At 46.1% G+C, this 15,815-nt stretch overlaps 1 protein-coding gene across 1 annotated transcript in view; it reads right to left on the reverse strand.

Annotated features, from left to right (window-relative positions):
• CACNA1E (calcium voltage-gated channel subunit alpha1 E) overlaps positions 1 to 15,815 on the reverse strand; it is a 536,064-nt gene that overhangs the window by 55,825 nt on the left and 464,424 nt on the right. The window contains exons 25-27 of the mRNA XM_082405753.1: positions 14,834 to 14,963; positions 14,071 to 14,130; positions 13,191 to 13,297 (exon numbers count right to left, since the gene is read on the reverse strand). Of these exons, the coding sequence (XP_082261879.1) occupies positions 13,191 to 13,297; positions 14,071 to 14,130; positions 14,834 to 14,963 (297 nt within the window). The remainder of the gene's footprint in view (positions 1 to 13,190; positions 13,298 to 14,070; positions 14,131 to 14,833; positions 14,964 to 15,815) is intronic.

A 15,815-nucleotide genomic window follows, 5' to 3' on the forward strand; every position in this document is an offset into this window, starting at 1 on the left:
TCACATAAACTCACCACTCCTTTCTTAGTGATCCAGTTCCTTCCCTCTCAACCATACTTTCTCCCTCCTCCAACCCACTCCCCATATTTTTTTACTTCAAAGAAAACTGAAGGAAAAAATATTTACCCCAAAGCATTCCTATGGAGGATCCAAGCAGAAAGCAGTAAAAAAAAAAAAAAAAAAAAAAAAAAAAAGGAAGAGAGGTAATGGAGAGAAGGGAGAGAGTCAGTAAATTCAGGGAGAAAAGAGAACTTTAGGACAACGGGAAATTGGAGATGCCCAGACCCTAGAGATCCCGCTTACAGCCTTGGCACTTGCAGAGTCCGCACACTTTGTGAAGGAAAGGAAGGGCCAGCACACCATCGCTCCACACCCACCTCTCCACCCTGCAAAGGCAAAGGACCTCTGCAAGCATTAGGGACGCTGCCTCTAACTATATAGCATTCCCCAGGTGTACTTTATCCCATGGAGCCTCGCTGAATTGGAGTTTTCTAAATGTAGTCTTTCACTTCCACTTCCTTAGTAGCCTTCAGACAAACTCCTTCTGTTTCCAGTGAATTCATAAGAAGCCAGGCTAGAGGAAAAATGCCTGCTCTGGGCCAGAAACTATGTCTTGGAAAAGGCGTTTCAAGACATAGTGGCATACTTATGCTTATGAAGGAGTTCATTTGAAGAGGGAGACACAAAGTCCAGGAGAGGGCTATTCTGACATCTCTCAAAAGCACAGATGGGCCATACCACAAAACCACCTTGAAATATGGGGGAAGGCATTGTCTATCAAGGTCCTGATGTCACATAAAGGGATGTCTTTTGATAAATTAAATGACCACCCATCCTTTGTGAGCTATTTACCGTGTAGCTTGCAGACAAATCATCCCAGTTCTATTGGTGAGGCTTAAAAATGACAAAAATAAAGATGGAGAGCATAAACATGAAACATTTGAGATAGAAATAATAAAAGCTAACTTTCTGGATATTTATTCTTGGCCAGACTCTGTTAAGCACTTTTAGTGCAACTCTTTATTCGGACGTCCTAGTAACTTTCGGACAAAGGTATTATTATCTCCATTTCACAGATGAGATGCCGAGAGGTTGAGTGCCCAGCAGTGGCAGGGCGAGCTGGGATTTGAACCCAAGTCTATATGATGCTCAGAGCTCTTGCTCTGCACCATTAAGCTTCTGCGTCAGCAAGTTTTTGGTTCTAGGCTCTGTCAAACAGCTCACCAAATTCTACAGCTGGAACAGATCCTTGAAATCCACTTAACTGCAAACAAAACTGCAGCCCGAGGAAGGTGTGCCTTGCATAAGATCTCAGTAAGTGAGCCCCAGTGCCACGGGTGAACAGGCCGGCTGCTATGAAGAAGTGCCTAAAATTCAGCCTTTGCTTCTTGGTTGACAGTTGGCTGTGAAGGGTACTTTTTCTTCCTTTCTTTTAATTTTTTTTACTTACCACAAACCTATGTTACACCACCATATGCCACAAGCAAAGATTTCCAATGACCATTTTATTCAGTGAATGATCCCACATTCAAAATTATATTAATTTTCACTGTAAATGCCAAATGAATGGTGCTTTGAGAATTAAACCCCAGGCCTTATAAACCTTAAATCCCTCATGTGATAATCTCAAAATGCTCAGAAGGCAGAGGAAATATCTTCCCCTGAGTTATAACAGTGTCTTCTCATGCATGAGACTGGGCATGTGGTAGGTCAGCCAAATATACCTTTATCCGTTCATATAACAGCACTGATGGAGTCCTTAATAAATGTCTGGCACTATTCTAAGTACTGACTACATGGTTGTGAACAAAACAAATGAGGTCCCTACCCTCTTGGAGTTTACCTAATCTAGGAGGGAAGACAGGTCTTAAATAAACAAGCAAACAAATGAAGGTGTAATTGCACGCTAAATGCTTGGGAAAGATGGAATCATTTGATTGAAAATTTACTACATAGGTCACCATCTTTTCCCCAGGCTACATTCATCTTTAGCAAAAGCTCAGGGAGAATCTTCCAAATCCTTGAAATGAGAGAACAAAGTGGGATCAATGGATGGACAGGTGGTCCAGGCTTTCACCTTCCATTAACCCAGGTCCTTAACCCCAAGAACTTTATATCCAGTAGAGTCTAAATGGGTTCACACTCACAGATGCCCATCATATTGAAGGAAAGTTCAATAATTTTTTCTCCTCCTACACAACCAGATAAAGGACAGAATTTGCTCTCTACAATTAATTTTGTCCCAGGATCCTAGTAAAATGTCATGCTATGGAACAAAGGGGATCTCTGACCTGTGTGTGTGTGTCCCTTGGTTTGGGAAGTGGAATTCTTCGATGGTACACTCTGATCTTAACAGCTGACTGTGGATGCCAAAGTACTGGGCTATTAGTCCCATTCTGACTCCTACAGAGTTGAGCCAAGGATAGTAATCAGACACAGGCCAAAAGTAAAATAAAGATTAGTCATTGCTCTGCACATCTTTCAAACAGGTCTGCAGAAGAGCCACTGAAAAACTAGGATTTTGAGTGGCTGCAAAAAAGCACGCTTAGATTCTCAGTTTTGTTAACATACATTCATTAGGAACTTGAAAACTGTCATTTGAAATGAAAGGAATACTGGCTAACAAAGCCACAGGGTCAGGAAAAGCATCAACAACGTAGTCCCCATTAATTAAAATATATCATAAATTTACACATGGGCTAGGATAAACTACCTCTCCCAAATCCCTGCATACAAGAGTCATTTAAGCCATTATCCAAGTCAACAAGATTGCAAGGGAGAGGTTTCATCAAACCGAGAGAACAGACTCTTCAAGTACTTCAATTGCGGCATATTGTTTAAGAAAAAATTCATGAGCTTTTTACAGATCATTTAAATATAATCATTTGATAACACTCTGCTACTCTTTGCTACTAAATGTATAAGCAAAATTTTTTTACACTGCCTGGCTAATTGGTGAAATTTTATCAGTTTTAAAATTGACTACAGAAGTTTTAGCCACAGCAATCAGAGAAGAAAAAGAAATAAAAGGAATCCAAATCGGAAAAGAAGAAGTAAAGCTGTCACTGTTTGCAGATGACATGATACTATACACAGAGAATCCTAAAGATGCTACCAGAAAACTACTAGAACTAATCAATGAATTTGGTAAAGTAGCAGGATACAAAATTAATGCACAGAAATCTCTTGCATTCCTATACACTAATGATGAAAAATCTGAAGGAGAAACTAAGGAAACACTCCCATTTACCATTGCAACAAAAAGAATAAAATACCTACGAATAAACCTACCTAAGGAGACAAAAAGACCTGTATGCAGAAAACTATAAGACACTGATGAAAGAAATTAAAGAAGATACAAGCAGATGGAGAGATATACCATGTTCTTGGATTGGAAGAATCAACACTGTGAAAGTGACTATACTACCCAAAGCAATCTACAGATTCAATGCAATCCCTATCAAACTACCACTGGCATTTTTCACAGAACTAGAACAAAATATTTCACAATTTGTATGGAAACACAAAAGACCCCAAATAGCCAAAGCAATCTTGAGAAAGAAAAATGGAGCTGGAGGAATCAGGCTCCCTGACTTCAGACTATACTACAAAGCTACAGTAATAAACACAGTATGGTACTGGTACAAAAACAGAAATATAGATCAATGGAACAGGATAGAAAGCCCAGAGATAAACCCATGCACACATGGTCACCTTATTTTTGATAAAGGAGGCAAGACTATACAATGGAGAAAAGACAGCCTCTTCAATAAGTGGTGCTGGGGAAACTGGACAGCTACATGTAAAAGAATGAAATTAGAACACTCCCTAACACCATACACAAAAATAAACTCAAAATGGATTAAAGATCTAAATGTAAGGCCAAACACTATCAAACTCTTAGGGGAAAATACAGGCAGAACACTCTATGACATAAATCACAGCAAGATCCTTTTTGACCCACCTCCTAGAGAAATGGAAATAAAAACAAAAATAAATAAATGGGACCTAGTGAAACTTAAAAGCTTTTGCACAGCAAAGGAAACCATAAACAAGACGAAAAGACAACCCTCAGAATAGGAGAAAATATTTGTAAATGAAGCAACTGACAAAGAAGTAATCTCCAAAATTTACAAGCAGCTCATGCAGCTCAATATCAAAAAAACAAATAACCCAATCCAAAAATGGTCAGAAGACCTAAATAGACATTTCTCCAAAGAAGACATACAGATTGCCAACAAACACATGAAAGGATGCTCAACATCACTAATCATTAGAGAAATGTGAATCAAAACTACAATGACATATCAACTCACTCCAGTCAGAATGGCCATCATCAAAAAATCTACAAACAATAAATGCTGGAGAGGGTGTGGAGAAAAGGGAACCCTCTTGCACTGATGGTGGGAATGTAAATTGATACAGCCACTATGGAGAAAGTATGGAGGTTCCTTAAAAAACTAAAAATAGAAGTACCATATGACCCAGCAAGCCCACTACTGAGCATATACCCTAAGAAAACCATAATTCAAAAAGAGTCATGTACCACAATGTTCATTGCAGCTCTATATACAATAGCCAGGACATGGAAGCAACCTAAGTGCCCATCAACAGATGAATGGATAAAGATGATGTGGCACATATATACAATGGAATATTATTCAGCCATAAAGAGAAATGAAATTGAGTTATTTGTAGTGAGGTGGATGGACCTAGAGACTGTCACACAGAGTGAAGTAAGTCAGAAAGAGAAAAATAAATACCATATGCTAACACATATATATGGAATCTAAAAAAAAAAAAGGTTCTGAAGAACCTAGGGGCAGGACAGGAATAAAAACGCAGACATAGAGAATGGAGTTGAGGACACGGGGAGAGGGAAGGGTAAGCTGGGACAAAGTGAGAGAGTGCCATGGACTTATATATACTACCAAATGTAAAATAGATAGCTAGTGGGAAGCAGCCGCATAGCACAGGGAGATCAGCTCGGTGCTTTGTGACCACCTAGAGGGGTGGGATAGGGACGGTGGGAGGGAGACGCAGGAGGGAAGAGATATGGGGATATATATATACGTACAGCTGATTCACTTTGTCATAAAGCAGAAACTAACACAACATTGTAAAGAAATTATACTCCAATAAAGATGTTAAAAAATTAATTAATTAAAAAAAATTGACTTTAATGTTAAAATTTGAGGATAATTTCACATGCGAATATGTACTGGCCCTACTTTAATTGGGGCTCAATTGGGCTACCCATTTCCCCATTTATTTCCTACTTATTTGTTAAGTTCCTGGCTGCTCTCCAAAAAAAAATAGCCACATTTCTCTTACATCTCATCAGTAAAAGATGAGAATCTTCCAGCTCAATTGTCAAGCTGCCCTCCAGATCTTTCATGTGTAATCACTCATCGTTCCCTGTAATCTTGCTTTTCATCTTCTATGTCCCCCCTTTCTCAAAGGACGTGCTCTCAAATTGATTTCTGCTAGGAACTGACTCTCCTTCCATGGTGAGAGGCGCGTGCTGGGGGGCAGAGCCAGAACATCAGTTTCTGAACAGTCCTTCCCTCTTTTAAGTGGAATGGTCGTCTTCTTCCCTTCCCCATGAGCCCAGGAGGGAACAGCACAGGGATTTTAAGGAATCTCTTGCATTAGAGGAATGGACAGCCTTGCTGGAATGTAAAGGGGGTGGCAGGGTTATGCTGTGAGGAGCCTTGAACCTTGCTAAAGTGTCTGGACTATTATTTAGTAGTCAATAATAACTATCACTCATTACGTACTTACTAAGTGTTTGGCACTACACTGGACATAATATATTTTACCTTAGTTAATTCTCATAAGACCAAAATAGAGTTATTTTTAATTTCTACTTACAGATGAGCAAGTAGAAATTCAGAGAGTTAAGGTAGCTAATAATTAACAGTGCTAAGTTTACCTGACTCTGAAACCTAGGCTCTTATTTACGACGTTACAATGCCTTTCCACGTGGGAACAAATGGAGGGTTTTAACCAAAGAAGGAAACGGCAAAAGAAACCAGCAGTTCCTAAACTCAAATACTGAGCCATCTATCCTAGTCTTCTTCATCAGTCTAGGGCCTGTGAGGGTTCACGGGAAGAAAAAGATACAGATGGAACAGCAAGATTGACAAGGTCAGGGATGTCTTCTCCATTTGGTCCATAGGTCTTGTCTGTTTCCAGGCAGAGACAGAGGATCTGTGGGATTAGGAGAAATCCATACCAGGCCACTACTTTGAGTTTACAGAGGTTAATGACTTGGAACTAAGTAGAACATCAGAGGTGGAAGGGGGCTTAATGTAATGGAGAAAGCCCTGAACTTGAAATCAAAATGATCAGTTGTTTAAGAACTGGCTTTGCTACTTACTAGTCAAATGAGTCAAACTAGTCAAACCTCAGGTGATCCATTTCTCAACTGTGAAATAAGACTGTAGAGTGACAAATGAAATAAAGAGTGTGAAAACACTTTATAAATTCTGAAGCCCCATGGAAGTGAGGAGGAAGTTTCCCCCTTTGCATTGGCCCTGCTTGTCTCTGGAAACAGAACTCTCTAGGCAAGGCTAGTTCATCTGCACGAAGAATCTAAATGCAGCACTTTGACCTTGTCACTGCTTGGCTGCTGCCATTTGGGGATTATTTTTCTTCCTGACCCATACCTCAGCATCTCTCGGGATCACCCAGGAGCCATAAACCCTTCGGGACTCTGCCATCTTTCTTTGTTCTGTGACCAGAGCACTAGCTCTATGCTAAGCGGTTAGTGCGTGATCCTTTTCTTCTTGCATATGGACTTCAACGAACTCCCTGTAACACACTCACCATTGCCTCTGCAAAGTTTCTCCTTGGCAAAACTCGAGCACTATACTCTTACTGGAAGATATTTTTGTCCAAGCACTGGGAAGCAGCAAGAGATAGCAAAGCATCTATCGCCTAGCAGTTTTGTTGTTCATTCTGGTGAACAGTGACCTGATTTGTCTTGCTTCTTAGTCTTCCTAATCTAAACATACCCCAAGACCCCTCATCTGCTGATCTTTCTAAGAAGACCTTCATGCCAGCTGAAGTCCAGCCCATACACTCCTCCGGCTGGAGACTAACTCATAATGCTAGCCTGTGCCTCTGTGAGTGTGGATTAAGCAGACGGCTGGCAGGTCACATGATCTGAGCAGATACTTCCCAAGTCTCATCATGAAATCTTCTGACCCAAATTACTCTAAAACCTACTTTTAAACCTGGAGGGCACTGTGATGAGTTTCTACTAATTCTGCAGAACTGGGCTCTTCCCACAGCTGTGAAGCCTCACCTTTCTGTGCCGGGTGCTTTTGCATCTGAGTCTGGTTAGCCAAACTGTCAGTTATCCTGTGGACTGGACCATTTCATTTTGCTTGGTTCTGTGGCCACAGGCTGAGATCCTATTTACAACCAACCATCTCCCCAGTTTGTGCTTATTAATAAAGAGAAATATTAAGATGTTCACACTCATTGTCTCCACATGATAAAGGTCCCCAAGCGCACATTCTACAGAGGGTTCTCCAGCAGCACCAAGGGCATTTGTAACAGAATGCATTTTCCAGTGTTCATCAAAAAACATGCATGCTGGGGCTTAAAGACAAGAACAGGTAGACTGGGAACTTCTGTCTTTCTTTCAGACACTTCCTTCGTATGGCTGCCACTATGACCCTCCTTTTTCCCTCCCAAACCCTGTTTGCAAGGCAGCTAGGGTGTAAAATACAGCAGTGGGAATCCCAAGAGTCCATGGACATTAATGATCTTCAGTGTCCCTGCTGGGGTCCAAAGTCAGATAAAGTCACTCTTGAGGTGACTCTTAAGGCTGGAGTCTCAAGCAACGACATCCTTCTATCTGCTCACAGCTGGAAATTTCCAATTCCAGCTCAGCCAGCTGGCATCCTAAATCCAGAGTTAATGGGCTACCTGACGGCTAAATTTAATTTTAATCCTTCATTCTCTTCCACAGAGCAGTGGAACTGGATGAACTGTTTGGCTCAGTGGTAAATGGGTCTTCTTTGCATGAAGCAGGACTCTGTCCACCCTTTTTCCCCCTACAAGATTAATGAGTAGTCATAGCTTCCTGCGGGAGACACCCCTCTGACTTTTAAAAGAATGGGGGCTGTCAAGAAAGAAGCCCCAAAGGCAAAACTTGAGGTTTGAGGGGACTGCCTCAGACACAGGCAGACAGCAAAGGACAGGAGAAAGGGTCAGGCAGGTGTAAGGCGAAATGTCAGCTCTATCATTACCAAGCTCCGCTGAGTGTGAGCACGTACCAGCATTTCAGTTCTAAGTAGTGACTCCTTTCTCACGTATGCACACTCCCACCTTCACAAACACAAAGCCTCAAATGCAAAACCAGAACCAGAGTACCATTTCCAAGTCTAAAATTGTCTGTGCTTGTGTATCTCGTTGAATGAATTCAGAACCAGCTCTGCTGCTGTGGCTGGTTCTGAATGCGTTCAAAAGACCTTATCCACCTTAGAGACTAGGGCAGACTGTCAAGTGTCAGGAAAGTGACATACTTCAATGAAAAGAATGTACTAAAAGCTAACGTGGGAATTCCGGTTCCTTCTGGCATCAAGAGGCGATTGACTCATGTTTTGCTTTTCTGGCTAAGGACTGAATAATGAAAGGCCAAGTGCGGCTGTGATCCAGATCCCCTGCGTGCCAGGGAGTCCTGACCTTACCTCGTGCCCCGCTATGATGGAAAATGGTAACGAGAAGCTTTGGCGTCAGCTGCCTGAGAGCCTGCATGACTCTGACTGATGTACACACCCATGCTGGGGAGGAGGTGGGAGCTGAATTGCTAGTTATTTTTCTTTTCAACTGTTTGTGTTGAGAAGCCATCATAAGCTGCGAATTTACTATTTAGAATCCAACCCGGGACAGCTCACCTGGTGACTTGACTTGAGCTGGTCAAGTAACATGTTGTAGAGCAATGGGAATGAAGAGGAGGGGGGGGCCTGGGCTGGAGTGCAGGATCACACCCTTCCCGTCCTCCCTTGCGGTCCCTGCTGAGATGCTGGCCCGGCCCCGCCCACCTGCCTGTCAGAAGCCCTTCACTAAACATGGAAGACAGGCAGCCTGAGGGGAAGACAGCATCGCCATCACTGGGCAGGATCCCATAAGGTTCATGTACTCAACCTGCACAGTGGACACATGACCCCCCTACAAGGCAGCCGACTCTGGGGGGGGTGCCCCAAAGTGAGGGGGTGTGTCCAATGTGCAGATACTCAGAAATGCCAAGGCTGGAACCATCTCTGCTTTCCCACCCAGCAGACCGGGAAGCAGAAGTGATGGCAACAGGGTGTGAGAAAAGTGGGAAAAGCAGTTTCTGGTCTTTCAGTGGACAATAATTATCAAACAGAAGAATCCCTCTTTTTCAAATAGAAAAAGATAAAAGAGAAAGGTTTCACAGGCCCAGTCACTCATCAGACTTTTCTTGAAACCACAGAGAGGAAAAGGCACAGTCAGGATATTTATAGTTGGCAAACACTCCGTGTCCCCACGTGGCCCAGAAAGCAGGGTGTTGTGAGGGCAGTGGGATGAGGGAGAGCTGTAGCCAACCTCTGCCAAAACTCTGCCCCCCTCTACACAGGTATCGGGCTTATGGAGGGAGACCTGAGTGTCCTTATAAACGCTTTATAATGTAAAAGTGGACTCGGAAGAACAGGAAGGGTTCAATACAGGTATCTTTCCATTTATTTTCTTATCCCTTGCTATGCCCACACTCAGAAAATAAACCCCCTTCCCCTCCTCCTCAAAAGTCAATAAAGTGCCCACATGGAATGTGTCGAGTTTACATTATAAAGAATCCCTTCACTTCATATGTGCAGCTATAAAGAAGAGAGATCCCTTTTCAGCCAATACATAAACAACATACATGCTCCTAGAATATATACATGATGGCAGGTGCAGACCGCTTCAGTAGAAGGGCTCAGCTTTCTCTGAGAATTCAGCTAGAGGCCATTTTCTCCCCTTGGTTGGGGTGTTGCTCCTGGGACTTGGGCTGGGTTTTGAGAAGGCTCTGGCTGCCAGTGGTGGAAGAGATACCAAGTCACTTCTGATTTCTGAGGAGCCACGGAAAGGTATAACCATGACAATCACCATCAGTTCTGCTCAAATTGAGCAATAACCTTTGCAGAAGCCTAAGTAAAACAAGATTCAATTTCAAGGAGAGAGAGAGAGAGATAGGGCAGGAGTAAGGTTATGTGAATGGTGGACATTCTTAGGGGCAAAAATATGGGATATGACAATGAACGTTGTATCCACAGGGAGGGAGGTCCTTGACAAGCCTACAGAAAAACTCACACGTGGTTCTCTTGGCCTGAGCCCCTGACCACAGCCCCGCAGTGGGACATAGGCCTTATTCTGATGTCAACTCGTTTCAGGCCAGGCCCTTGCTTTGCTGGCAGGGGAAACCCTGGCTAACCCTACCAAAGTGACGGGAGAGCTGAATTCTCTGTGCCCTTAATGAGGAAAGGGAGAGAACAGAGTTAGAAAGCATGAGCATAGGAGCAAGAGAAGGCATTACCTGGACCTCAGCAAACGTGACGAAGGCCAGAGGAGGGGGGTGTGGGCCTGTCCCATAAGCAGGAGAAAGGGGAGAGGAAATGTGCATGGCAAGCTTAGAAAGATGCTAACAAAAGAGAGAGTGTGGTTGGAGAATGATGAGCAAGTACCATTTACATTTTGGAGAGAAATGAATAAAAAGTTCAAGAAGTGAAATCACTAAAAGCAAGCAATGGATCAGAACACTCAATCCATCACAATACGCGTGGACCCCAGACCCAGGGGATTCCTGGGGTACCCTGCACTGTACCTGGTCTGAGGACCAACAGAGAGGCTTCGGCTCCGGGGCTGTTAAGGCTTCCCCCGCCACAAACACCAAAGCTACCACTGCCATGTTTCAAAGGGCACAAAGAAAGAACAAGACAGATGACAACCCTCCAGCCCGTCGTCACTGCTCTGGATCTGAGGAGACACAGCTGGACTGTGGACATGGGGCAGGCATTCCTTTAACACACACCTCCTTCCCACTGGCACCAACACAGGCCAGGTGGGTGTGTGCACAACAACCAGGTCTTGGAAACCAGCCTGTGTTCAACTTTTTGTGTACGTTATGTCTCAACACACATTTTGCTCCATATTCGGACTTCATGACGTGATGGAGAATGGAAGCATAAGGAAGGGAATTCACATTTACTGATCGCTCACACTGGGTAAGGCTCCGGGCTAAGCCCTTGACACACATGATTTTGTCTCCATGTCAGAAATGAGGAACGGAGGTTAAGAGGGTTAATACTTTGCTATGTTGCTCTAGGCCATGAAACTGGGAAGTGGAGGAGCTGGGCCTTCCTGACTCCACAGCCCACCCCCTTCCTCCCACTCTGCCCTGTGACCCCAATGAACTCCGTTCTTCCTCAAGATGAGGTGGCTCCTTTCCTATATGCTCCCCTCTCCTTGTCCTTTATTTCTTCAAAGAGAGACAATGTATTTTACTGAGATCAAAGTAAGGGAGAAGAACAATATGGTGAACAATGTACACAAATGAGCCGGTAAAATGAGAAGGGAACGTGACTTTAAAAACTCAGGGGTAAGATTTATCTCTAACATAAAAAGGTGGACCTCCTTAGGACAAAGGCAGACTTTGGTGCTTCTTTCCATGAAGGAGGAGGAAGAGGAGCTGGGAGTCCCCTTGTTAGAGGCAGAGTTGCCTTTATTTTTATCTTGCTATGAGAGTCCATACAGGGACCAGATGCTTGGAAAAATGTCATATTTTTGTGAAATCTCCTTGGGAACAGTTCAGAAACGTCTGATAGGAGGTTTCCTTGTGAGGGGCACAGGTGACTCCACGTGACTCTAATGGGGTAAATACACTGGTGCACATAAGGAAAAAGGACACTGGAATTGTCCTGACTGCCAGCTCAGGGTCACAAGTCACATTCAGCCTGGTTCTCCTTTGGAGGGTCCCCCATGGCTGGGGCAGCAATGGACACAGTCTACTTCCAGGTTCTGGGAGGTCTCAAATTCTTAGCACAGCTGGGGACCTTTCATCTCTCCTCCCACTCTTGGCCACCTGAGGAACATTCCTTCTTAACTCTTACCCCATTTCTTTCTCTGCCAGATGGATAGGGACGGAAGCTGACAGTGTCTGGGGAGAAGGTGGGACAGATGATCCCTACTTGACCAGTTGGATCTGGGAAGGTCAAGCCTATGGAGGTGTTTTGCTCCTTCCCTTTTGTAGCTGTCATCAATGACAGAAGCTCCCAAATGCTTTCCTTGTGCCCCATCACACAGTGTAGCTTGTCTTGCCTAGAAGACTTGGCTTTCTCTTGTACTCAGAAGGCTGGAGGGCATTCTACTGTGCCATCCGGCAAAGGGTAAAGCTGCTCCGACAGTGGAACAAGGTACAGACAGAGCCCAGAAGGCTGTCATTCATCTTCTGGGGCCCTCTACCCACTAGCTTAGGGAAAATGCTCTGACAATATGTCTACTTCCTAGCTACACCCTGGAGGGCTAGGAAAGCCCTTCCCTGGATCAGTGTTCGGAAAAAAAAAAAAAAATCCCCTAATGTAATGAACATGGTTAGTCGCCTGAATGGTTTTAAGACTGTTTTCCTAAGTGTGTTACCAAGGAAGGTTGGGAAAGTCTTTCCTTCTGGAGTTCATCACATTAACCTGCTTCTTATGTCCTTGGAATAGCTCCGGGGTACTTCCGCTCATGAGCAGAGAATCTCCCCATACCCAGGATTCTGTGATTCCCCAACTCTGCTCTACCCGCTGCATTTTTCTTTCAAGCTGATCCTTTGTTTGACAGAATCAAGAAATGAAAGGGTACCTCGGCTATCCCTGGGTCCCGCGCTGAGCCCGTGGGGGCACACAGGTGAGTGCCTGCCCAGGCTCACTCATCTTGAAGGGAGGAATGCCAAGGCCTTTGACTTCTCCCTAGAGACTCGCTCTGCTCCTGCTTCACCAGTCCCACGACTCAGGGCGTGTGAGCTGAGGCTATAAGGCTCTCAGGAGCTCTGTCGAGGGGCAACTGGGAAGCAGATTCCCAGGGCAGCGTTCATTGGCACCACTGAGTGAACTGGCCCTGGAGAAGCCCTCAAATCAGCCGTCTCAGGAAGGAGGGAGGGAAGGGAATTGAACAAGAAAAAAAGAGTTACTTACGCCAGAGCAAAGGCCACCAATGCACCAACCACTACCACAAAGTCGAGGATGTTCCACAGGTCTCGGAAGTAGGACCCGTCCTGCAGGATCAAGCCCTGGTCTATCATCTGCAGGAGGAGGATGTGAACAGCCACCGATGAGCCCCAGGAGGTGCCGGTCATACGTGCCCTGAGCTCTGGGCTCCCCATGGCAATGCCCCCGCTGCCACTGCCTCTAAAAAGCAACCCCGCACGGGGACCCAAGGAGCAGGAGGACAGGTCCCACAGGCTCTCTCCACCTAACTGTGAGGCCCAAGGCCCTTCTCACAGCCACCAGGGTTCACTTAGACTCCTTGGCTCCGCGAAAGCCTCCACATCCCTCCTTACATTAGTGGCTCAGAGCCCCAGGCATTGCCACATATGTGCAGACGAGAAAAATCTCAGATGGATGAGACTGGGAATAAGATGGTAACGTGGGGTGTTATGGTGGCAGGGAAGAGAGTGGAGGGCAGTGAGTACGGTTGGGACTCAATGAGGCCAGGAAGACATCCCTACCTAACCCTCTGTCTTGGCAGGTACCCAGGCTCAAACCAGGAAGAGTGTTGGGGAGGTGAGAACAGTCCCCATGCCTGAAGCACCTCTACTGCCTGCCTGAGAGGGGGCCTGCCTTCTTCCCGGGCCATGCCCACAGGTCTGCACCAGTCTAAATAGATCCCCACAGTCACGTCCTGCCACGACAGACCTCACCGGGATCTGAGGCTGGAGGAGGGGTCAGCAGAGGTGCCGCTGAGATTCTGTCATTGATCAGGAGGTGACAGCCCTGGGGAAGGGCACCAGACTAGAGAGGCAGACAGGTGGCCCATCCAAGCCCCAGAGCCCAGGTTTGCTCTAGAGGCTCTTACCTTTATAACCATCTCAAAGGTGAAGACGCCAGTGAAAACATAGTCAAAATACCTCAGCACCTGTAAGACACAGAAGGTAGAGACCACCAGGCTACACACACCCCTCAAACACGGGCTCTCCTGCACGCCCACCCCAAGCCCCGCTCATTTCTACCCTGGAACAGAAGCTCGGAGTTGTAACTGTTAATCAGACGCAGGGAAGAGAGGAGCCGTGGATACCGCTGGGGCCCCATGACCCGCTGGCCAGTCCTTGGCCCTTCCCTCCCCTGTGGTCAGAACTTAATGTCTTGGGTCTGAATTGCCCCACAGATCTCTCCCTCCCTGGGATCCTTGTCCGTTCCAATCCTCCCCACCCCCTTGACCCCTCCTGACATCCACCCTGGCCCTCCAGGAGGTGCCTCAGCTCCCTGGGAGGAGCTGCAGTGCCCCGACGTCACCCACATCACCCATGCCCCTAGGTCAGACCCCACATCCAACCCATGGGTGACTGCAGACCACCTTCCAAAGCGCTGGCTAGCTCTGGGTGTAAGGCCCGCCGCTGAGCACAAAGGTAAGCAGTGTGGTTAGGGTTAGGGCTGGGGGTGAGGGCTGGCCTTGAAGTGGTTCACACTTTGCCCTGAGGAATAGGACCAGGCAATCTCTCAAGCCTTTCTCGTTCTCCAGGAACCTTCCTTAGCTCATCTCTAATGTTGGGATGGCAGGGGCTGGGATGAGGTGGTACCAGGGCACGACGGGGGCTGGCAATCGGCCCCTGTGCACCCACTTTGTTGCGCTCCGAGTTGGTCAGGACGGGGTCCTCGGCCGCCAGGGCGATGCTGCTGGCTGCGATCACCAGGAGGATGCACATCTCAAAGTAGCGCAGGTTCACGACGTAGTGGCAGGCCCTGCGGATCCTGTGGGGCGGCGGATGAGCCCGCTGAGCCGGCCCCGCTTCCCTCCCATTCCCATCTTTCCTCCCCGCCCCCATGCACATCAGCCTCTTCCAGACAGCCAGGCCTTGGCCAGAGGAAGCCAGGGGGAGAGCAATTTAATTTCTCAGGCACCACCCCTGACTTAAAGTCCCGGTGGGGGAAGGTAATCAGATTGGTTAGAGGCTGCGGTACGCAAGCCAAGGTACACTATCTGCAAGCACATCTGAGCTGTGGGGAGCAGCAGCCAGCACCAGATGACACACGCTCGGGTGGCTACAAGGTACCTTCGACTGTGTCTCAATGTCTACTCCCCAGCTGTACGGAAACTCGGGCACAGCAAGGAAATCCTAAGAACCAATAAATGTAAAAACAGACCTTGATCCTAAGATTCCTGATGAAAGCAGCAACGGGCTTCCCTGAGCCTCAGGTATTCTGATTAAAGTGACTATTCTACAGACAGCATCCTGGCCTCGGTTGGCCTGACATCTCTTAGCCCTGGTTCCTTCCTTCCCAGGGCTGTGCCTGAATACTGCCCACATGGTCACTGAAAGCCTTCTCACCTTCCTAGACTCAGAAGCTGGTCTACGTGTACATCTTGCTCATTTCCAGGGTGGAAGGCAGTTTCTCTTTCAAAATTCCATCTTTCCTAAATCTAACCTTCCAGATTTTTCTTCACCAACCCCATCTCATGCCTTGCTTCTGCTCTGCGGGACACACCCACTTCAAAATTCACACATAGGGCAGCCGACAGATGATCTAGTTATCCTAGGCTCCCTATTCTCAGCTCTGTCCACCTCTGGAATATTTGGCGACACATCCCAAGTAGATTTCCTT

This window comes from Balaenoptera borealis, assembly GCF_965194805.1.
Source record: "Balaenoptera borealis genome assembly, chromosome: 1".
In the NCBI taxonomy this organism is placed as follows: Eukaryota; Metazoa; Chordata; class Mammalia; order Artiodactyla; family Balaenopteridae; genus Balaenoptera; species Balaenoptera borealis.